Source organism: Diachasmimorpha longicaudata, chromosome 6 (genome assembly GCF_034640455.1).
Source record: "Diachasmimorpha longicaudata isolate KC_UGA_2023 chromosome 6, iyDiaLong2, whole genome shotgun sequence".
Taxonomy (NCBI): Eukaryota; Metazoa; Arthropoda; class Insecta; order Hymenoptera; family Braconidae; genus Diachasmimorpha; species Diachasmimorpha longicaudata.
Window position 1 is genome coordinate 1107236 of NC_087230.1, and position 25648 is coordinate 1132883.

Consider the following 25648-nt stretch of genomic DNA (forward strand, 5'->3'; position numbering starts at 1 on the left):
TTTCGTACCTCAGGAATATTGTGATAGATCATATAAAGAAAAGTCTGTTAATTATTCTTAAATATAAAATCATCTATGTCCATGTTAAATATGAGTCTCGTTAAAATATAATATAGCGTAACATTATTAATGTTAAAATATAATTATCAGAAAAACTTAAACGTACGAAGGTATTTGAAAATGTGAAATATTAAGTAGACAATAGGGAAAAAGACTGTTTATGTAAAATAAGAAAAGTAGGTGATCACCGGAGACAAGAAGTTTGTGATGAATTTGACAATAAAAAATAAATAATGGACCTTATAAAATGTCTAAACTAATTTTTTTACGTTGCTTTTTCCCATTGTCTTTTTCTTTTATACTTTTCTATTTTTCGTTTTTATTTATTCAAAGGTTATCTTGTTAATATACCTAACTTAAAGAAACCCCAAGGAATACCAATATCTGCGGTCAAAATTAGAATAAGCTACCGGGGTAAGGAATAGGGAATAAAAAGTTAGAAGTAAAAATATTCAAAATACATCTATATATTTCTCATAAAAACATAAAAAACAATACAATTCACTAGAGACTTCTTAACATTAGTATAAAAATTCCTTTACGTGAAAAAACTTGAAAAATATATTTGATATAGTATTAAACAAAGCCGATACATGCCACCTATCCATGAACACATCAGTACACCTAACCAACAGGGGCATGTACCGGCACCAACGATTAGCCTATGAAAACAATTGAAAAATGAAAAAATACTCCACGTGTGAATAGCTGAACAAGAGAAGGTGCTTAGATTTCGAGATTGAAATCCCGTTTGGACAACCCTTCAATCCCACCCCCAACATCCACTCACTTATCATCACTCCAGCTCTCGTATAGTCTACAGAAAAAATTGAAAATAGTTGATACATGCTAACTGTTCAGGAAGACATCGGTACAGCTAACCAAGAGGGGCATGTACCGGCGGCAAGAATTAGACTACGAAAACAATTGAAAAATGAAAAAATAATCGACGTGTGGACAGCTTAAGAAGGGAAGGTGCTTAGGTTTCGAGATGGAAATCCGGTTTGGACAACCCTTTATCCTTCAATCCTACCCCCAGCACCCACTCACTCATCATAACTCCCGCTCTCTTATGGCCTCAAAAAAATACAATTAGCTGGCAACTTCTTAACATTAATATGAAAATTCATTTAGGTAAAAAAACTTGAAATATATTTGGAAAAATAGTAAAAATCTCATAAGAATCAAAAATAATTTTTGAAAAAAATGGCCAAGTCCACGTTTCAATGCATTGTGTTATGCACGGTTTCGTTAATTTCACTGGTTTCAAAAAATGCTAAAAATAAAAAAAAAGCCAAGCTTGTATAAATACACTGCCTTATTTACAAAGCCACCACTCTGAATACAAGATTTATGCCAAAAACGCCTGATATTTGGTCGAAAAAAAAAATTCAAAAAAAAACGCCGCGACCAACGTACTTGGCGCGGTTTTTCCTACTAACGAGAAGTTAGCTTAGGAGGTTGTTTCCCCTGAAGCATACTTCAGGATCAGGAACTATATTGCCACCGGAGGTGTTTGCAGATTATGAGATGATATGTGTTTTATTCCAATCAGTTAGAATCCCTCCATGGTGTAAGCCCAGAGCTGCCCAATAGTGCAACCCTGAAATTAAGAGAATTTTCAACTTATACCATTGGATAATCTGGCATCCACATATCAATAACTCTGCCACAGCAAGGCAGCAATGATGTTTTTGTTCAGGGACACTTCCTGCACCCAATCCTATAATGTAGGACCTACATCTACAGTGAATAGCAGCTCTCATCTGATGGGGTTTTGTAGAAACCGCGCCAAGTACGTTGGTCGCGGCGTTTTTTTTAAATTTTTTTTTTCGACCAAATATCAGGCGTTTTTGGCATAAATCTTGTATTCAGAGTGGTGGCTTTGTAAATAAGGCAGTGTATTTATACAAGCTTGGCTTTTTTTTTATTTTTAGCATTTTTTGAAACCAGTGAAATTAACGAAACCGTGCATAACACAATGCATTGAAACGTGGACTTGGCCATTTTTTTCATTGCATATTACGCAAACCAAGCTGGTGGCGGAACAGTGGATAGGTATACTGATTTTGAAAGGATATTCGTTGGAAGTCCTTATCAACGAGGCCATGGAATTGGTGCTTGCCTTGGAGGTCTTTTTCGGCGGATTCTACCCTATCTGGGAAGCGCAGCCCGAGCTGTCGGTAAAGAAGCTCTCAATGCAGGTATTAACGTTGTTGGGGATGTAGTGACAAATGGCAAGTCGTTAAAGGTGGCGGTGCACAACCGATTAGCCGAGTCTGGATTGAAATTGCAAAGGAGGACCCAGGACAAAATTGGAACCATGATGCGTGGCTCAGGATATAAGAGGAAGCGTAAACGCCTCGCCTCTCATAAGCTCACTGGCCGTGGATCTGCCAAGACATCCAAAACTCGGAAGAATAAAAAGAAGAGACCCGTTGCAAACAAAAAAAGCAAGAAAGTGAAAAAAGTAACCAGACATAAATCAAAACGCAAGACTCGTGATTTGTACGATATTTTCAAATGATCATCATGGCGTTTCTACATTCGCACTCTCCTGAGTGTGTGAAGTTGGATTTGGACCTATTTACCATACCACTTACCCAAACAAGTATTGAAAATTCTCAATTTGTGTATTACAATCCTGTATCTACGCTGTCGGACGATGCCTCAATTGAATTCATCGTGCCATGGAGAAGAATATATTGATTTGGCACATACCATGATCAAAGTTCGCGCCAGAATCCTGAAACCCGAGGGCACTGCTGCTCTAGACGACTCTGTTGGTCCTATGAATAATTTTTTACATACAATGTTTAACCAAGTGGATGTATATTCCAACCAAACGGTTGTTACGCCTCCAAATAATCTGTACGCCTATAGAGCACACATTGAAATATTGCTAAACTATGGAACAGATGGAAAGTCCTTCCATCTTGGAATGTCTCTTTGGGCTACGGATAGTTATGGTGCAATGGACTCTACTGCTGTTGCGGCGGGTGATGCGAGAAACAACAATGGGTTAGCCGCACGCCAGGCATTTACTAAAGGTGGAAAAACATTTGTTCTACTAGGACATTTACATTGTGACGTGTAACAACACACGTTTGTTACACTCGAGTTAACAATTTAATATCACTCGAGATGTGTAAAGGCTTCTATTTTTATTTGGTCTTAGGAGGAATCACTTATGAATACACAGACACCCTTTTTAAATTGGTATTTATTTTTTGTAGATGATACGGATACACGAGCAAGCGAGACGGACAGATTAATTTTAGTTTGGAATTTACGTTGCACTTTCGGTTGCGTTTTCTTTGAGATCACGCGGTTACAATATTGAGGGTTTTAGGCTACCCTTTCGCCCGATGTCGTTGATAGAACTGACCTTTGTCTAAGAGGTTCGAGGGCTGGAGGAGGAAATCCTCTCTTCGTCACAACTCCCAAGGATTCTGATTGGTTAAAAGAAACATAGAACCCCACCCTTCGAGCTGGATATTGGAATTTGGAAAGTACGGGAAACTTCTTTTGCATGTGTAAGGAATTAACCGTTGGGAAAAAATGAACCCTTGGAAAAGAAGTAAGTACACGGCTGGCAAAGGATTATGTCGTAAACTGGACTCTACGTATGGGAAGATTGACAACTCTGTCTTCTAACATTTGAAGAGAAAATGAGAAAAAAAGAAGAAAAAGGAAGGGAACCAGAAACGCGTATAATTTATGGCGGACCCTTGAAAAGGAGAAACTAAATGGGAAAGTTTGAGCCTCCAGCCCTCGACCTCTCGTTATTATATATTCCTAAATTATTATTATTGCTACTTAGTCTTATTAAATTCCGACAAGAAATCATTTCGTTGTTGGAGACGAAACATCCTCCCCCCGTTGAGAAAGTAATTGATCAACAGCCCTTGATAATAGCTGTGAGGTTGAGCTATTTGGTACATCCTTCGGTTGTATCTGCTAGTTGGTTCCAGGTCGACAAAGGCAGTGGGACAACCCTTTTAATTGGCCGTTTTAATATTCCTTCTTTGGTTTTCAGTGTGACGACTCTTACGATGAGGTCTTTACCAGGATGAGTCTCTATGATTCGCCCAATTTTCCACTGCATCGACGGTATATTGTCATCTCGGAGTAATACCATCGTGCCGGTAGTGATGTTATGCGATCCGGAGCTCCATTTTCGCTTCATGTTCAATTCATTGAGATATTCTTTATGCCACCGATTCCAAAAGTGTTGACGCATTTGTTGGATATGTTGCCATGGAGATAGTCTGTTGACCTTGACATGTTGCAGATCATGTTCGGGGAGACTAGTGAGTTCTTCTCCGATCAAAAAATGACTTGGCGTTAATGCGGCTAAATCATTTGGATCTGTTGAAACTGCATACAGCGGCCGAGAGTTTAAGATGCCTTCTATTTCGGTTGTTAGTGTTGAGAACTGTTCTAATGTGAGTAATTGTGCACCAATGACTCTCCGTAGGTGGTGTTTAAAAGATTTTACTGCAGCTTCCCAGATCCCTCCAAAATGTGGTGCCAATGGTGGTGAGAATCTCCAGTCGATTCCCTTTGCAGTCATTTCTGAGGTAATTTTGTGATTGTTATCCGATTTGTGAATGTGTGCTATGATCTTCTGCAATTCATTATTCGCTCCCACGAAGTTGGTTCCATTGTCAGACTGTATGATGACTGGTTTACCTCTTCTTCCGATGAATCTTCGCAATGCTCCAAGGAACGCTTCCGTCGTCAGGTCGCTTACGACTTCCAGGTGTACTGCCTTTACTGCTAGGCAGACAAACACTGCGACATATACCTTGATGCTCGCACGGTTGCGATATTTTGTTTCCTTCACTTGAAAAGGTCCACAGTAGTCAACTCCAACATGTGTAAATGCTCGTGTTGTGGCATTCACTCTAGTAGTGGGAAGGATGCCCATCGGGTACTGTGGGACAGGTGGACGTGCTCGCAGACATGGTATACATTGACGAATGATCTTTCGAACTTGAGCACGTCCATCTGATAACCAGAACTGACGCCTCAAACAATGTAGTGTCGTTTGTACCCCTGGATGCATGCGTGTTGAGTGTTCCTCCTGAATGATGATATTGGTGATATGATGATTTTTGGGTAGCAGAATCGGATGCTTTTGATCAAATGAAATGTTAGCCTTTTGTAGTCGGCCTCCTACTCTTAAAATCCCATGACTATCAATGAATGGAGCTAATGGCTTGAATTTTCCTGTATATGGTGTGTCTGCCCGGTTGGAAGCCAGACCCTTAAACTCTTCTTGGAATGTATTAGGCTGAATTACCTTGATAATGCTCAGCTTCGCTTCTGTTAGCTCTTCCACCGTGATGTGTCCCCTTGCAGGGGTTTCTCCTTTCAGGAACTGGAAATACCGTCGCCAAATTGCCACATGCCTTCTCAGCTTGATCCAGGATGAATAATACTTGAACAGGTAGAAATCTGGTGATGTATGAAGACACGTGGCCACCTTCATCTCAGGGTCTTCAGATAGCTGTTGTACGGGTTTCCAATGCCAAGTACTCTCGGCATGCTGGAGCCACAGAGGACCCTTATGCCATAAATCATTTGTGATTAATTCGCTAGGTAACTGTCCCCGTGACAATGCATCAGCGGGATTGTCTTCTGATTTTACGTGTCTCCACTCGATTCCAGGGGATCCCTGTTGTATGGCTGAAACCCGGTTCGCCACAAATGTCTTCAGTTGGTGAGGTGGGCTGGAGATCCAATGAAGTGCTACCATTGAATCTGTCCAGAAAATCGTCTTGAAGATGGGTAATTTGATAGCTCGTTTGACAGTTGTGTAGAGCTGAACGAGTGTCTTAGCTCCACATAATTCAAGTCTCGGAATACTGATGGTTTTCAAGGGTGCCACCCTCGACCTGGAACACAGCAGTGATGTGTTGATGTCTCCCCTTTTGTTGCTCGATCTAACATAAATGCATGCTCCGTATCCTCTCTCGCTTGCATCGCAGAAACCGTGTAATTCAATCGATTCGCGATCTGTAATCAAAACATTTCGAGAAAATTGCAATTGGTTAATTTTAGGGAGTTCATCACAGAAATTGGTCCATAACGTGTGGATGCTGGTTGGTACAGATTCATCCCAGTTTAATTTGTCGACCCAAAGTTTCTGGATAATACTCTTGGCCAGTAGAATAATGGGGCCAAGGAGGCCCATTGGATCAAATAGTGAGGCCACGTGGGAGAGAATGATTCTCTTCGTGACTGTAGTGCTGTTAATAATTGGTTTGACTGAGTAATGAATTGCGTCTGCTTGGGAGTGCCAAAACACTCCCAGCGCCTTCAATGTTTGATCATTGTCAAAATGGAGATGTTTGTGGATGTCCGCGGCAGGTAGGTGCTGCAAGAGGCTCATGTCATTGGAGGCCCATTGTCTTATATTAAGACCTGCTTGTTGCAGGCATTGGCTTATTTGACATTGGGCTTCTCTGGCTTCCTCTTGTGTTGGGAAGCCAGTTAAGAGGTCGTCCACATACATATCCTGTCGCAGGATACGGGCTGCGACTGGATATTTTTGCGCGTGATCTTGTGCTAATTGATGAAGACTCCTGATTGCCAGGAAAGGTGCGGCAGACAATCCAAAGGTAACCGTGTTCAGTTGATATGTGATGATCTGATTGTCGTTGTCGTACCATAAAATTTTCTGATATTTGCGATCTTCGGGTTTGATAAGGAATTGCCGGTACATCTTTTCAATATCACCAGTCAGAACATATTTATGAAATCTGAAGCGGGTGAGTAATGAAAAAATGTCATCCTGTATCGTTGGGCCGACCATCAGTGCTGAATTTAATGAGATTCCGTCAGTGGTTCGAGCTGATCCGTCGAACACGACTCGAATCTTCGTTGTTAAGCTAGCTTCCTTTATCACAGCATGGTGCGGCAGATAGAAACCCGTTCCGTCGTCGTACTCAACTTGTGTCATGTGGTTCAAACTTAAATATTCTGCTAACACAGCTGTGTATTGCTCCTTCATGTCAGGTTGACGATTGAATTTTCGTTCCAGTGATTTCAGTCTTTTTAGCGCTATTTCTCGTGATGCGCTCAACCTTTGGTGGTTCTGTTTGAATGGCAGGCTTACAATGTACCGACCCTCAGAGTCCCGGGAGTAATTATCGATGTAATGTTTCTCAGCTAATTGTTCTTCTGGTGATAGAAATTTCTGTGTTGGTATTTCCTCTAATGCCCAGAATTTTTCCAGATTAAAATCTGCTGAGAGACAAAAATTTTGTTGTTTCAATTGACTACTTGATGGAGTGCTGCTTCCTCCTACAATCCAGCCGAGCTGAGTTTTTTGCAAGTATAAGTCGGGGGGCACTACGTATTGTCCAACACACAGTAAAGCCAAAGTAGGCCCAGAACCCAATAACATTTCAATTGGTCCTGGTAGATAAAATGTCGGGTCTGCCAATTTCAAATTCTTCGGTAGTTTTATTTCATCTCGTGTCAAAGATTGGCTTGGTACCAGACTTGCAATGGTGGGGATAGTGAGGAAGGTCAGGGTCCTCTGATACTTGCTTGTAGTTGATTTGATAGTCGCGGTAATTTGATGTTTGGTATATGTCGTGAGACCATTGATACCCGATACTGGAATGGAGTAGGCTTTTTTCTCTAACTTCAGTTGATTAGCGAGTTTTTCCGTCATAAAATTTGTGGTTGAACAAGTATCCAATAGAATTCTAGCACGTATTAATCCTTTTTTACTGTTCATCACGTTAATGACGGCTGTTATGAGCATTTGATTAGTGAGATCATTATTTATTAAAACTGTACCTGACTCCACACCGGTGGTTGATTGTCATTGCTGACTGATGTTTTCACTTCCTGGATGGATTAAGGTGTTGTGTCTCTCGTCACATACCCAACACATGTGCTTCGATGGACAACCATCCTTGTCGTGTCCTGCGCGTAGACAATTCGGGCAAAATGCATGTTTGTTGACCATTTGTATGCGCCCGTTCACACTCATCTCTCTGAACTTCTTGCACTTGTACAGTGGGTGTTGATCTTGACTGCAGACTGAGCATTTCCTATCTGTAGTCGTGACGAATGCTTTGGCGTAGGATCGTTTAATGTTATTTTTGGGGGCATGAACTTCACTTTTGTGATCCTTTTTTTGCTTGTTGCTGTCACGCACCGTTAATCGAGAAGCTCGTTGAGATAGAAAATCGAGTAGATCTTTTGATTTTGGAAAAATACCTCTTTTTAATGTTTCTTCCCATGCATCACTGGTGGTTGAATGAAGGACGTTCTCCACAATCGCCACGATGGTTTCATCGTTGATTTCGACGTCCATTGTTTTCAATAGCTCTATGTGTTGTCTCGTGTCATCAACCAGCTTGGTGAGATTTGCGGCTGTTTCTTCTAATTGTTTCGGAAAGTTGAGGAGTAATTTGTAGTGTCTGGAGATGATTAAGCGGTCGTCGGAATATGTATCAGTGAGAATGGTCCATGCTCTGTTGTAGTTGTTTTCAGTGATCGGTATCATTCTTATTTTGTCTAAAGCTGGACCTGTGAGACATCTCCTGAGGTAGGACAGCTTGTCTGCATTACTCAGATCCGACTGACTGTGAATTGTTGCTTCATATTCCCCCTTGAATGTGAGCCAGTGTTCATATTCACCATTGAAGGTAGGTAACGTTGATTCTGGTAGTTTGAATCTTCGTCGTTTCATATGGGTGTGTCCCGGTTGAATACTCTCACAGCTACATAATGAAGAGGTAGTAGTTGGGTCTTCGCGGGAAATGATCAAGAGTCTCTCGAACTCAGCAATATTTTCATAATACTCTGCTTCAATGTGGAATCTATCCTCCGGAGAATGGTGTTGGTTTTCTGCGTCTAGTCGTTCAATTTCGTCACATACCTCCGCGACACTCTTCAAAATCGCATTGTATTTATTGATTCGATTTGTCACCTTGACTACTTCCAATTCTTTATTCTTGTAGATCGATAAGAATTTGCGAATGATCATATTTTGACCCTTGAAATTTGTTAATTGCTTCTTCAACTCTTTGATACGTTGTAATTGATAATCCGAATACCGTTGAGCTAGTGGTGTATCATCCTCCATGATGGCGTGTAATTCAACAGTTGTCATAATCACTCACTCACGCCCTATTGTAACAGTTTATTATTTACTTATTTTGTTTTTGATAAACCCGGAGATGAATCCGGCTCGAAGGACCATAAAATGTAACAACACACGTTTGTTACACTCGAGTTAACAATTTAATATCACTCGAGATGTGTAAAGGCTTCTATTTTTATTTGGTCTTAGGAGGAATCACTTATGAATACACAGACACCCTTTTTAAATTGGTATTTATTTTTTGTAGATGATACGGATACACGAGCAAGCGAGACGGACAGATTAATTTTAGTTTGGAATTTACGTTGCACTTTCGGTTGCGTTTTCTTTGAGATCACGCGGTTACAATATTGAGGGTTTTAGGCTACCCTTTCGCCCGATGTCGTTGATAGAACTGACCTTTGTCTAAGAGGTTCGAGGGCTGGAGGAGGAAATCCTCTCTTCGTCACAACTCCCAAGGATTCTGATTGGTTAAAAGAAACATAGAACCCCACCCTTCGAGCTGGATATTGGAATTTGGAAAGTACGGGAAACTTCTTTTGCATGTGTAAGGAATTAACCGTTGGGAAAAAATGAACCCTTGGAAAAGAAGTAAGTACACGGCTGGCAAAGGATTATGTCGTAAACTGGACTCTACGTATGGGAAGATTGACAACTCTGTCTTCTAACATTTGAAGAGAAAATGAGAAAAAAAGAAGAAAAAGGAAGGGAACCAGAAACGCGTATAATTTATGGCGGACCCTTGAAAAGGAGAAACTAAATGGGAAAGTTTGAGCCTCTAGCCCTCGACCTCTCGTTATTATATATTCCTAAATTATTATTATTGCTACTTAGTCTTATTAAATTCCGACAAGAAATCATTTCGTTGTTGGAGACGAAACATGACGTGTTCAATCAAGATAAGTTTTTGATGAATGGCGTAGAGCTACGCGTTCGTCTTATCCGTGCAAAGGATGACTATTGCCTTATGGACGATACTGCCCAAAAATTATAAGTTGCATATAGAAGAACCCTCCTTGATAGTTCGCCGTGTGAAACTTCGCCCTGGAATTTTGGTAGCTCCCGCTGAAACGCTTGCAAAGACAACTGCGAAATATCCTTTGACACGTGTGGAGGTCAAATATTTTGTTCTCCATGGGGAGATTATGGAAGCGACAATAGTCAATGCGATTTGGGACAGCTGCCTAAAAGAATCACACTGGGATTCGTTGAAAATGCCAGTTTTAACGGATCGAGGAAGAAGAATTCTTTCAACTTTCAAACTTTTGGGATAAACTTTTTATGCCTGAATGTCGATGGACATCAAGTACCTACAAAACCTCTGCAGCCAAGTTTCACCACTGGCGTCTGCCTAGATGTGGAGGCATTCAACACCCTATTTGCTGGTACTGGAACACATTTCAGCGACCATGGAAATAGCATCTCTCGTCCGGCCTATTCCGATGGATTTTCCTGGTTCGCGTTCGATCTGACTCCTGACTTATCTGCAAGTTCCGCTGGCCATTGGAATCTGGTGAAAAGTGGAGGTATTCGCATTGAAGTTCGCTTCAATAGAGCAACAGAGCAGAATGTAAATTGTTTGTTGTATACCGAATATGACAATTTGCTAGAAATTGATTCCACAAGGCAGGTTATTGTCGACTACAGCGGATGAAAATGGAAGACTACTTAATGGACGCGCAGCATAAGATTGCATTAGTTGCATCCAACCTGCTGAACGAGACCCACGCTCATTTCCCGGATTACCGTCGTTCTATGAATACACTTGAGCTTCTGGAGGTATTACCGCATACAGATGCATGCATTGGAGGTGTCTACCCTGCCGACCGTATCAGGCAGGAAGTCACTGGGTTGCCGTTTATCTCGGTTCCAATAGGCGAGGAATCGATTTCGACAGCTTCGGAATGCCACCCTTCGATACACGAATCTCTCAGCGCCTTAAGCGAAATGGCAATGTATATGAATGGAGCCAGAAAAGACTCCAAGATATATCGGCTGATGTTTTATGGGCAGTACTGCATTGCTGTGCTTCATTGGTTGTTCAATGATCAGTCTTCACAGTCCTTCCATAAACTATTTACTTCAGACACAAAACGTAACGATCGCATTGTTATAAAAATGTTCAACAAAATTATTCAAAAATGCAATTGTAATCGTAGAAATTTAAGTAAACCTTTTCAGAACTTGTCTGGTAAAGGTAGTTTGCATTGTAACCAACGATCTTTAAAAATATATTCCGTTTGCATTAATTTAATCATAATAATAATAATAATTTTGATTACTACTATTTTTTAAATCCCTAATATTATGTACCAGCTCTCATACAATTATAATTTCTGAATAAATGATTTATATACTCAATAAATAATGTATTGTATATTTATTTCATTTTCCACATACAGGGTCCCCTTTATCTTATTGCGAAAGGTGCACCGGCGTGTTTGGGGGGTGGTTTGGAACCGAAAAGTCCTTTTCCACTTTTCGCCCCGACGCACCCCTATCGAGATATGGGGGTGAAAAGACCGGCCAATGGGGCGCGAGCTTTGCGCGGCTGTACGTCCGTGTGCCGCGGGTAAGCGGTGTGCGTGCTTCCCCTTCTCCACGGACGGACGTTCCATTCCGCTAGTGAGAGGAAGAGAGGGGGGGGGAGATATTTCTCTCTCAATCATTGCCAATTTCAAGACAAACCTTGGGGGGGGAGTAGAGGGGGTGATTAAATTACATAATTAATGTTTAAAATTGTCGAAATAATAATAAACACGTTAAATAATAAACGCGATTTCTTGATTATCAAAGAATCAAATTGTCTACAACAAATGTCTTATGGCGGGTCCCGTAAATCCATTTGTTTATGTAATAATTGGATGTAAAATTTAAACAACAATCCGCGATTATTTATTAAACTAAGACATCTACGCGATTTTTCGATAAGATCATTAATGTGTAAAATTGAATTTTTGGCAAAAAAACCGTCTTGACAAAATGTTGTAAACCGATTTGTTTACAGGATAATTGGCAAAACGTGTTTTTTGGTGGAAAAATTCTGAAAATCGCGGGCATCCCCCTTGGCGTTCCAAAGCTAATTATTTAAATGTTAATTATCTCATTATGCAATAGCCCTACAGTGTTTTGTCAAGAGATCTTTTTTATTGTAAATTTAATTTACAACAAGAAAGGTCTCTTGACAAAATGCTGTAAAAGAGCCTATTATCGAGATAATTAATGATAAACAATCGCGGGCAAATTTCAGAGGGGATAGCTCGCGATTTTCGCGGAATCCGGAGCAATAACCGCGTTATCTTGATTATCACGTAAACAAATGGATTTACGGCCTTTTGTCACAAGACATTTTTTGCAGAGAATAAAATTATCTACAATAAATGTCTCCTGGTGGAATCCCTTAAATCCATTTGTTTATTGAATAATTGGATTTGAATTTTAAACAATAATCCGCGATTAATTATCAAATTAAGACATCTACGCGATTTTTCGATAAGATCATTAATGTTTAAAATTGCATTTCTGGCAATAAAGCCGTCTTGACAAAATGTTGTAAACCCATTTGTTTACAAGATAATTGGCAAAACGGGTTTTTTGTTGGACAAATTCGGAAAATCGTGGGCATCCCCCTTGGCGTTCCAAAGCTAATTATTTAAATGTTAATTATCTCATTATGCAATAGCCCTACAGTGTTTTGTCAAAAGATCTTTTTTATTGTAAATTTAATTTACAACAAGAAAGGTCTCCTGACAAAATGCTGTAAAAGAGCCTATTATCGAGATAATTAATGATAAACAATCGCGGGCAAATTTCAGAGGGGATAGCTCGCGATTTTCGCGGAATCTGGAGCAATAACCGCGTTATCTTGATTATCACGTAAACAAATGGATTTACGGCCTTTTGTCACAAGACATTTTTTGCAGAGAATAAAATTATCTACAATAAATGTCTCCTGGTGGAATCCCGTAAATCCATTTGTTTATTGAATAATTGGCTTTAAAATTTAAACAACAATCCGCGATTAATTATTAAACTAAGACATCTACGCGATTTTTCGATAAAATCATTAATGTTTAAAATTGCATTTCTGGCAATAAAGCCGTCTTGACAAAATGTTGTAAACCCATTTGTTTACAAGATAATTGGCAAAACGGGTTTTTTGATGGAAAAATTCGGAAAATCGTGGGCATCCCCCTTGGCGTTCCAAAGCTAATTATTTAAATGTTAATTATCTCATTATGCAATAGCCCTACAGTGTTTTGTCAAAAGATCTTTTTTATTGTAAATTTAATTTACAACAAGAAAGGTCTGTTTGGAGAGGATACTGAATTTTGGGTGGATTGGGAGGGGTGCGATGATTGGTAATTTTTGAACTGAATTAAATAAAACACTGGGGTAATTATTCTGTCGATTTATTGCTGCTGTGGACAACCACTTGGGTCAATTTAGGTAAAAATACCACGTTGGGTTGAAATTCTGAATCGCGAATAAATTCCCGTGATTTACTGTTAGATTTAATTATACAAGGTGATGGTGATTTCACTAATGATTTGAAATAAGCGTCCACACTGACGGTGGTGTAGCTGGAGACACTCAGTAGTGGATCGGTGACTGTACCACGAACACTTAATTATACAAAACGAAGCGTTAAGGTCCGAATACGACGCTGAACTGTACTGGCCGTTGGGTTTCCGGGTTAGCGATAGGGCCTGACCGTTGACCCGACGATGCCCGAAATCTGACGGGTTTGATCGATTTGATCGACCGTCCTCCTGGAGGTTAGGCTTAGTTTCAAACAAGGTCTCTTGACAAAATGCTGTAAAAGAGCCTATTATCGAGATAATTAATGATAAACAATCGCGGGCAAATTTCAGAGGGGATAGCTCGCGATTTTCGCGGAATCCGGAGCAATAACCGCGTTATCTTGATTATCACGTAAACAAATGGATTTACGGCCTTTTGTCACAAGACATTTTTTGCAGAGAATAAAATTATCTATAATAAATGTCTGTTTGAAACGCAGACATTTAGCGCCCAAATTTATAATGAAGGGCCCGGTCAGGCCAAAAGGTCGACAGCGACACCTCGGGTCACTAGGCCCCCGAGCTGACCCCGGAAGTACCGAAACTCACCCCAGTCTATCGTAGACAGCTATTGAGTACGGTAACGCGCTTAATTGTTAAGAACCTCACCCAACCTTAATCCTAATAAATCACCAAAGTGACTCTCCGAGTACATCTCCATTAGAGATCTAAGGAGGATTTTCCTCTCTTATTTAAATAACTGTAAAATAATAGTGTCGTGAACATTAAGAGAAATTAATTAGTACATTATCAATTAAACAATAGAACATTTGTGTAAACCTCGACTTTGGTGGCACGTGGCCCCAATAAACTTTTAGTGAAAAAGTGAATAACGAGCCTAATTTCCACCCGTGTTAATTCCATCCAGATCCTTCACCTAATTTTCACCCACATCCACCCTAAGTTCAGCAAATCCCCAAATTGCGGCTTTATTGCCAGAAATTGCATTTCTGGCAATAAAGCCGTCTTGACAAAATGTTGTAAACCCATTTGTTTACAAGATAATTGGCAAAACGGGTTTTTTGTTGGAAAAATTCGGAAAATCGTGGGCATCCCCCTTGGCGTTCCAAAGCTAATTATTTAAATGTTAATTATCTCATTATGCAATAGCCCTACAGTGTTTTGTCAAAAGATCTTGTTTAAAAGAGAGAGAAAATTTAGCCAATTCTCCAGCGAAGAATTCGAGAGCATTCAAACTGAGGAATTCGTCTCGAACCTTCCAAATCCTTGGGTTGCTAATCCCATCAACACAACCCTTGGGTATATAAAGAGATCCAAAAACAGATATAATTCATTCTCAATTCGTTCTCAATCAGTTTCTCAATCAGTCTCTCTCAATCTCGAACAGTATAGAATAACTCAACAATCAACAGTGAATACGCAATAAGTAATTCTCGATAGAATATTCGCGAATTGAATTCGGACTCAACTTATCACAATACAGTGTTCTCCATAATTATCAAATTGTACATCACCAATTGGAGACTATCGCGATGATAACTAGCTATCATGTTTAGTTATTGAGATTTATACAGTTTCTCTCAAAATCCTATAGATGGATCAAAAACTACCACACGTTTAAATTCGTCTACTCAACGGACGTTTCTGAACCCCAGTTCATCTACAGCGTTGACGAATAACAGACGTTCAAGTGTTTGTAGTTATCTCTCAATTAACTATCTCAAAGAAAGCCTCAATTTTCAATCGCGTATGTAAACTCTCTAAAGGTCTTAGTACATCACCAGCAGTGCGTGAATTGAAATTAACAAGCTTTAACTGTAAAATTCACTCAAAGACGCGAGGTTACGCCTCAAATTATTTATAATAAATTAAACAGTGCATCCCCCAACAGTCTAACGTGTCTTGTGTCTTTTTATTTTTCCCACTGATCCCAAATCGGCACCGCATACTCGTCGCTATCTCAAACATTTGGTCCTTCGAGCCGGATTTGGGAAATCGGTGGAAAAATTACATTGTGAATTTTGTTCAGTGGAAAGTTCGTGCAGCGATAATTGACACTCAGGTACGTGCGGTCAACATTCCTCACGGGCCTAACAAAAGGACAAGGTCAAAGAACATCACCAAACCCTGGGTCTAGTGTTTACATTCAGGCGTACTCAACCATAAACACCGACACCCCGGACTCAACGTGCTTCTTCGAATCATCGGAACACATCGTGAAGCCGAACTCAGCCGAACCTCAGTGGGACTCAACCCACCTCAGAAAGCGGCATCACCAAGTAAGCACTCTATATTACCGACCGCAACGGTGAATAAGACAGCAGTAGGTAAAGTAGAAATCAAATAGCTACTCACCAAGTAAGTAACCATGTCTGACTTACACCAAAAACACCCAGACGACCTTGAAGAGGTTCTCGATGAACAATTCAAGGACGCAGATGCTAATTTTGCTCGTCCGAGTATTACAGTGTCCGAAGCTACAGAGGACACGCCCACTCCAGGACCATCAGCATTAGAGACTAATAACGGCATTTCAGAGCAAATCCATCTAGAGCGCACTCCAACTCGCATCAAGACGCGGGAATCATGTATTGGAGTGCCACCAATACCGGACCCGCTGAATCTGTCTGCGCTACAAAACTTCCAGCTCCAGCAAATCCGAACAAAGCTGCGTGGATTTAGTGAACTGCACAAGGAGCTGCTGGAACTGGCCACTCAAATAACTAGGCTCACGTTAGATGAACTCGAGGGCCACGAGAAAATGCTGGAAGCTGACTGGAACGAGGTAGTGACCATTCAAAAGGAATTCGCGGTCAACCTGCTTCCCACTCAAGAGTACCTGGCCTATGAGGGGTATAAAAAGGCCACCACATGGCGTCGGGAATGCTCAAAGTTGATTTATCAACTGAAAGGGCAACTTAAAAAAGAGGAGGCGAACGCCTCCACCTCAACTAAGCAGGCCAATCAACTGAAGCGAATCTCCCTCATCACGTTCGATGGGAGTCACTCTAAATGGAGCCAATTTAGAGATCTATTCCAATCACTGGTGGGCAAAGACGACTCAATCCCACCAGTACAGAAGCTGGTTCGTCTCAAGGAAGCACTCAAGGGACCAGCCTCTCAATTATTGTCCACCTTCACAATCACCGAGGAGAATTATGAGAAGGCATGGGACAAATTAGTGAGGAAATATGAGGATCCTAGATTAGCAGCACAAGCTCTATTCAACAGGGTCCTCAGTCTTCCCAAAATCACTAAGGCGAACGCAGAGAACCTCAATTCGAACGCAGCAGCTACGCTGGAGACGTTTGATCAGCTGATCACCACAACCAAGCTTCCAAAAGACCAGATTTTGGAACAGATGCTGGTTCATCTATTAAGAAGATCTCTGGACACAGAGACCCTAAGAGCATGGGAACTCAAAGTAGGGGATTCCAAGGATTTCCCATCACTCAAGGAGTTCACCAACTTCGTGGAGTCGTGCGCACGAGGCATCAACGCAGGAGAACGACTCCATTCCAAATCGCAGACCCAACGACCACGACCAGCATCTCCTCAAGGAACAAGAAGGGTTTTCACCGCGTCAACTCAATCAGCCGATCATCGGGAAGCAACAAAGCCCAGTAACAACTGCGCTTACTGCAAGGGGTCGCATTTCATCGCGAATTGCGAAAAATTCATAGCCCTGTCACCAATTAAGAGGAACGACTTCGTATCAACCACCAGACTGTGCTTTAACTGTCTAGGGCCACACGTCTTCTCAAAGTGCAAGACTCAAAAGACGTGCTTCACCTGCAAACGCAGGCACCACACGCTGATCCACGGAGGCAGCCCACACATCTCGGGAGAGGTTCAACAGAACGAGCCAGTAGCCTCCACCTCAAAGGCAGAAATTGCACCTCCGAAGAAGGAGTCGACAGATTGGAGTGAGTGTACATAAAAATCATTCACTTTAATCAGAACCCTTATTGATCGCACTCAACTCAACAGACTCTAGACGTACATCACCGAAGACTACGCTCAACACGGCAACGATCAGTAAGGCAGAAGAGACACGCAATCAGAAGATACTCAATAATCAGCGGAGTCACCAATCAAAAGACACTCACCAATGTGTGTTGCTAGCCACAGCCCAAGCAAGAATCCAATCTCCAAGAGGCTTCACACTGAGTATAAGAATGCTCCTCGATCAAGGATCAGAGCTATCCTTCATCTCCGAGCAACTAGTAAAATCTCTCTACCTCTCAATAAGGTCATCATCAATTGAGCTCATCGGAATCGCAGAGACGAACGCAGGACGCACGAGAGGAGTAGCTTCAATTACGCTCTACGCAATCGACGGGTCAGAACAAGTTGACCTTGAAGCTCACGTCCTCAAGAAACTCACCGTGAAGCTACCATCCTTCTCCTGCAAATCACCAAGGATCGACCCACTCCAAGGTCTTCAACTAGCCGATCCAGACTATCTCAAACCTGGGCCAATAGACATCATATTAGGAGCTGATACCTATGGGCGGATCCTCAAGCAGAGAGTAGTCAGCTCCAGTAATACTCAATTAGTTGGCCAACAAACCGTATTCGGATGGATCCTATCCGGACCATTCGAATGCAAAGGTTGTTCACCAAGGATTTCATTATCGGCCGTAAAGGAATCCACCAATGAACAACTCCTAGAGCTTCTTCAAAGATTTTGGACCCAGGAAGAATTACCCACAACGCAGAGCTCAGAGCTATCACCAGATGAACTCCAGTGTGAGAAAATATTTAAGTCCACGCACTCAAGAGACAAGACCGGGCGCTATACAGTTAGACTCCCTCTAAGGACATCAGCAGAAGCACTCGGCAACTCAAAGCTCAAAGCCTCAAGGCAACTACAGTCAGTTGCACGTCGTCTCAAGGCAGACGATAATTATGCCAAGCTCTATAGAGACTTCATCGATGAGTATGAGGCATTAGGACACATGAGGAGAGCACCAATAGAAGAAGAACCCTCCACAGCATACTATCTACCGCATCACGGGGTTCTACGAGAAGACGCACTCACTACGAAATTGAGAGTAGTCTTCAACGGCTCAAGCAAAACCTCATCAGGAATATCCCTCAACGATATCCTCTATCCTGGTGGGAAGCTCCAAGCAGACACGATGAACGTCTTGACATGGCTGAGAAAGCACAAACTAGTCTTTGGAACAGACATAGTCAAGATGTTTCGACAGATAAACGTTCACAAAGACCAGTGGAATCTCCAGAGAATACTGTGGCACAATTCGCAACAACAGCTCATCACCTACGAGCTCACCACAGTTACGTACGGACTCAACTGTTCTCCATGGCTATCTCTAAGAGTGCTCCAGCAATTAGCAGAGGACGAAGGCCATCGATATCCTGCCGCAGTTGAGACACTCACCAAAGGCAGATATGTCGATGACATTTATGGTGGAGCAGAAACCGCAGAAGAACTCAGAGAAATCGCCTGGCAGCTAAGTGGTCTTTGCCAAGCAGGCGGGTTTCCACTCCAGAAGTGGAGCAGCAACTGTCCACAAGCCTTGGAGACATTAGGAATATCATCAACTCAATCGATAATCCAATTCCAAGAGCCTATCACCAAAGTCCTTGGATTGTATTGGCATCAAACCACTGATACATTCCAATACAAATCAAAGGAGTTTGATTCAGCAGTGTTCACGAAGAGGACAACACTATCAGAAATAGCTCAACTCTTCGATCCATTGGGACTCATCGCACCAGTAGTCACTCGAGGAAAAATAATCATCCAGGATCTATGGAAGTTAAAACTCAACTGGGATGAACCTCTACCAGAAGACTATCAACGCCAATGGAAAGACTTCAGGCTCAATCTCAATACGCTGAATCAAATCTCAGTACCGAGATGGCTGAGAATTTTATCCAAGACGAAGAGAATCCAAATCCATGGATTCGCAGACGCCTCCACCGCAGCAATGGGTGCAGTAGTGTACCTCAGGACAGAGAACTTCAATGAGCCTACTTCAACAGTACTGGTCTGCGCAAAAACAAGAGTGGCTCCTATCAAGCGTATGACCATTCCTCGTCTTGAACTCAACGCAGCTGTCCTGCTTACGAAGTTAGTGGTCATCACCAAAGAGATGATCGACCTCAGGGAAGTAGAAACTCACCTATGGACAGATTCTATGGTAACCCTGGCATGGATAAAAGGACACCCCTCAAGATGGAAAGACTACGTCCAAAACCGAGTCATCAAAATCCAGGACTCACTCCCAGATGCAAGCTGGAGACATATCAGCGGCAAGGAGAATCCAGCCGACTGTGCCTCAAGAGGAATAGCTCCTCAAGAACTAGCAGTACATCCCCTATGGTGGACCGGACCTGAATGGATTAATCAGGATCCCCAGGAATGGCCTTCCTCAATAGAAGACGTCCCAGCAGTAGCAGCAACCGAAGCAAGACCGTCACCGTCCTATCCAGTGGCCATGAAGATCAATGCCTTAGCCGAACTACTCAACAGGTACTCCAGAATGGAAAAGGTACTCCAAGTAACAGCGACACTGAACAGAGCAATCGAGCGATTTAGAAGACAGCCAGTTCCCCAGACGCCCGTCCTCACCATCAGAGAACTCACCGAGGCCAGGATATTCTGGGTAAAAATAACTCAAGCTCAATATTTTGCTTCTGTTCATAGGTTGCTCGTGAGAAACGCTCAAGTACCACGGAGTCATCCTCTGGCAAAGTTAACGCCCACTCTAGACGAACTCGGAATTATCCGACTAGGAGGCCGTCTCAAAAACTCACAGCTGGATCCCGAAGAGATTCACCCAGCAATCCTGCCTCGACAGTCTCGACTAACGACGTTAGTCCTCGAAGAAGCTCACCGAAAAACTCTGCACGGTGGGACACAACTCACCCTAGCTTTCACGCGACAGAAGTACTGGATCATCGGTGGCAGAGGCACTGTCAGAGCCCATATCCAGAAATGTGCCATCTGCATCAGACACCGAGGACGCCAGGCTCAACAGCGAATGGCACCACTGCCGGCTGTTAGAACTTCACCAACACGAGCATTCCTCCACACGGGAGTGGACTATGCAGGTCCACTTCCCATTCTCAAATGGCGGCCTACAAACGCCCAACCATCTATGGTGCATATTGCAGTTTTTGTCTGTTTCAGCACATCAGCTGTTCATCTCGAGCTCGTGTCCAGGCAGACGACAGATGCCTTCATAGGGGCATATAAGAGATTCACCGGAAGAAGAGGAATCCCCGAAGTGATGTACAGCGATAACGCCACTACATTTGTTGGCGCAGCATCAATACTCAAGACGCTGTACAATCAACCCTCTAGAGAGAACCTCGAAATTCAAGCTGCCCTCGCCACACAGGGGACTCAATGGAGCTTCTCACCACCGAGAGCACCCCACTTTGGTGGAAAATGGGAGGCAGCTGTGAAATCCACCAAGTTCCACCTCAAGAGAGTCCTCGGATCATCAACATTCACCTACGAGGAACTCAACAGCATCCTCATCCAAATCGAGGCCTGCCTGAATTCGAGGCCAATCACTCCAATGACGGATGACGCAGAAGACCTCCAAGCACTCACCCCAGGACATTTCCTGATCGGTGAGCCACTCCAGATCATACCAGAACCAACCCTCCTCAACAGAGAGCCCAGAAAACTACAAAGATGGAATCTGGTTACTCAAAAAATCCAGCAGTTCTGGTCCAGATGGGCTAGAGAGTGTCTCCAACGATATCAAGCCATCTATAAGTGGAACCAGAGAGAGAGGAACATCGAGGTTGGAGACATGGCTCTGATGATCGACGAAGATTATCCTCCAGCAAAATGGCCCCTCGCAAGAGTAATAGAAATTCACCCAGGAGCAGATGGCCTAACCAGAGTTGCAACCATCAGGACCTCAAAAGCATCAGTTCCAACACAACAAAATGGAACTCCCATCTTAGAGAGGATCACCAGCACCAGCTCAATCTTCAAAAGACCCATCGCCAAGCTCTGCCTCCTACCGACAGACCCACCTCCAGCAGAAGAACCTCCAGAGGAGGAGCCAGAGCAAGAAGAGGATTAGACACCCACCAAAGCCATCCACCGTAGAAGAGAAGCTCAAGACAGATAATTCATCATCCCTGATGATGAATGGCCCCCGGGATGTTTAAAAGAGAGAGAAAATTTAGCCAATTCTCCAGCGAAGAATTCGAGAGCATTCAAACTGAGGAATTCGTCTCGAACCTTCCAAATCCTTGGGTTGCTAATCCCATCAACACAACCCTTGGGTATATAAAGAGATCCAAAAACAGATATAATTCATTCTCAATTCGTTCTCAATCAGTTTCTCAATCAGTCTCTCTCAATCTCGAACAGTATAGAATAACTCAACAATCAACAGTGAATACGCAATAAGTAATTCTCGATAGAATATTCGCGAATTGAATTCGGACTCAACTTATCACAATACAGTGTTCTCCATAATTATCAAATTGTACATCACCAATTGGAGACTATCGCGATGATAACTAGCTATCATGTTTAGTTATTGAGATTTATACAGTTTCTCTCAAAATCCTATAGATGGATCAAAAACTACCACACGTTTAAATTCGTCTACTCAACGGACGTTTCTGAACCCCAGTTCATCTACAGCGTTGACGAATAACAGACGTTCAAGTGTTTGTAGTTATCTCTCAATTAACTATCTCAAAGAAAGCCTCAATTTTCAATCGCGTATGTAAACTCTCTAAAGGTCTTAGTACATCACCAGCAGTGCGTGAATTGAAATTAACAAGCTTTAACTGTAAAATTCTCTCAAAGACGCGAGGTTACGCCTCAAATTATTTATAATAAATTAAACAGCGCATCCCCCAACAGTCTAACGTGTCTTGTGTCTTTTTATTTTTCCCACTGATCCCAAATCGGCACCGCATACTCGTCGCTATCTCAAACAGATCTTTTTTATTGTAAATTTAATTTACAACAAGAAAGGTCTCTTGACAAAATGCTGTAAAAGAGCCTATTATCGAGATAATTAATGATAAACAATCGCGGGGAAATTTCAGAGGGGATAGCTCGCGATTTTCGCGGAATCCGGAGCAATAACCGCGTTATCTTGATTATCACGTAAACAAATGGATTTACGGCCTTTTGTCACAAGACATTTTTTGCAGAGAATAAAATTATCTACAATAAATGTCTCCTGGTGGAATCCCGTAAATCCATTTGTTTATTGAATAATTGGATTTGAATTTTAAACAATAATCCGCGATTAATTATCAAATTAAGACATCTACGCGATTTTTCGATACGATCATTAATGTTTAAAATTGCATTTCTGGCAAAAAAGCCGTCTTGACAAAATGTTGTAAACCCATTTGTTTACAAGATAATTGGCAAAACGGGTTTTTTGTTGGAAAAATTCGGAAAATCGTGGGCATCCCCCTTGGCGTTCCAAAGCTAATTATTTAAATGTTAATTATCTCATTATGCAATAGCCCTACAGTGTTTTGTCAAGAGACCTTTTTTATTGTAAATTTAATTTACAACAAGAAAGGTCTCTTGGCAAAATGCTGTAAAAGAGCCTATTATCGAGATAATTAATGATAAACAATCGCGGGCAAATTTCAGAGGGGATAGCTCGCGATTTTCGCGGAATCCGGAGCAATAACCGCGTTATCTTGATTATCACGTAAACAAATGGATTTACGGCCTTTTGTCACAAGACATTTTTTGCAGAGAATAAAATTATCTACAATAAATGTCTCCTGGTGGAATCCCGTAAATCCATTTGTTTATTGAATAATTGGCTTTAAAATTTAAACAACAATCCGCGATTAATTATTAAACTAAGACATCTACGCGATTTTTCGATAAAATCATTAATGTGTAAAATTGAATTTTTGGCAAAAAAACCGTCTTGACAAAATGTTGTAAACCCATTTGTTTACAGGATAATTGGCAAAACGTGTTTTTTGGTGGAAAAATTCTGAAAATCGCGGGCATCCCCCTTGGCGTTCCAAAGCTAATTATTTAAATGTTAATTATCTCATTACGCAATAGCCCTACGGGGTTTTGTCAAGAGATCTTTTTTATTGTAAATTTAATTTACAACAAGAAAGGTCTTTTGACAAAATGCTGTAAAAGAGCCTATTATCGAGATAATTAATGATAAACAATAGCGGTCGGAATTCCGAGGGGATAGCTCGCGATTTTCGCGGAATCCGGCGCAATAACCGCGTTTTCTTGATTATCAACTAAACAAATGGATTTACGGCCTTTTGTCACAAGACATTTTTTGCAGAGAATCCAATTTTCTACAATAAATGTCTTCTGGTGGAATCCCGTCAATTCATTTGTTTATGGAATAATTGGCTTTAAAATTTAAACAACAATCCGCGATTAATTATTAAACTAAGACATCTACGCGATTTTTCGATAAAATCATTAATGTGTAAAATTGAATTTTTGGCAAAAAAACCGTCTTGACAAAATGTTGTAAACCCATTTGTTTACAGGATAATTGGCAAAACGTGTTTTTTGGTGGAAAAATTCTGAAAATCGCGGGCATCCCCCTTGGCGTTCCAAAGCTAATTATTTAAATGTTAATTATCTCATTACGCAATAGCCCTACGGGGTTTTGTCAGAAGATCTTTTTTATTGTAAATTTAATTTACAACAAGAAAGGTCTCTTGACAAAATCCTGTAAAAGAGCCTCTTATCGAGATAATTAATAATAAACAATCGCGGTCGGAATTCCGAGGGGATAGCTCGCGATTTTCGCGGAATGGGGTGCAATAAAGGTAAACGAGGCCTACTGTGACCCCTCAAATTTTTTTTTTATTATAAAATTCTTTTGATCCAGGATGGGGAAAGGGAAAAAGAGAGTACTCTCACGTTAGATTCTTGTCGTGGCCCTGAAAAGGGCCGATTTTTTTTTGGTGAACTATAAGTAGTTCTCAAAATGTGCACCTCCAGCGGCGATGCACAGTCGGGCCCGTTGAAGTAGATTGCTCCGCATTCGCTCCAGTTCACCAGGAGTGATAGTTGCAACTGCAGCGTGCAGCAGTGCAACTATTTCCTCCTGATTCGCGGGGTGATGAGCGTGGACGCGCGACTCCAGAGTACCCCACAAGAAAAAATCGAGTGGGGTAAGATCTGGAGATCGTGGGGGCCACGCAACGGGCGGTTGGCGGTGTCCGGCCCTGTCCCGGTCGTTCCGGTTCCCGATCCAACGCTGGGGAAACCATTCATTCAGCTGCTGGACCACCGGAACGCAGGTATGGGCTGGTGCTCCGTCATGCTGGAACCACACATCTCGGGAATCCGGGCCATCACCAACTATCCCCGGAAGATGCTCCTGGAGAAACCCCAAATAGTTCCCACCCTGCAATAACAAAAAGGTAAATATTTGCAGTCCAACAAGAAAAGCAGTATTGGCAATGGGGCATACTTACGTCCAGACGTCCTGGAAGATGATGAATGTGGACTTCATCGCCCAGGATTCCTCCCCAGATATTCAACGTTCCCCAGCGATATTGGAACTTTGAACTTCTTGCGAGTCGGGGGTTGTCAACCGCCCAATGATGCTCATTGTGCTGGTTGACGATGCCCTTCTTCGCAAAAAGTTTTTCGTCCGTCCATAACATGTTCCTGAGGAAGTCTGGCTCTTCACTTCTGTCGAGGAGCCATCGACAGAAGGCCACACGCTTCGGGAGGTCCTCCGGCTTCAAGTCCTGGACCGGGGTAAATTTCCACGGGCGAAAGCCTTCCTCCCGTAAAACTCGTTGGACCCTGCTCTCTCCAACTCCCAGTGAAGCCGCGATGCTGCTAATGGATTGTTCGGGATCCTCCTCCACGGCCCCCAGGATCGCCTCCTCCACGCGAACCCCAGCAGCATGTCTCGGACGCCCT

General features: G+C 42.1%; 2 protein-coding genes across 2 annotated transcripts; one reads left to right on the plus strand and one right to left on the minus strand.

Moving 5' to 3' along the window:
• Positions 1-3805: 3805 nt before the first annotated feature.
• LOC135163945 (uncharacterized) lies at positions 3806-9175 on the minus strand. Its single transcript, XM_064123850.1, has 4 exons — positions 7915-9175; positions 4115-7830; positions 4003-4058; positions 3806-3884 (listed from the first exon to the last, which is right to left on the minus strand). Exons 1-4 carry the CDS (start codon positions 9173-9175, stop codon positions 3806-3808), a joined length of 5112 nt encoding a protein of 1703 aa, XP_063979920.1.
• Positions 9176-16105: 6930 nt separating this feature from the next.
• Positions 16106-21815, plus strand: LOC135163946 (uncharacterized). Its single transcript, XM_064123852.1, has 2 exons — positions 16106-17663; positions 17728-21815. The coding sequence occupies exons 1-2, from the start codon at positions 16106-16108 to the stop codon at positions 21813-21815; spliced, it is 5646 nt and encodes a 1881-aa protein (XP_063979922.1).
• The last annotated feature ends 3833 nt before the right edge of the window (positions 21816-25648 follow it).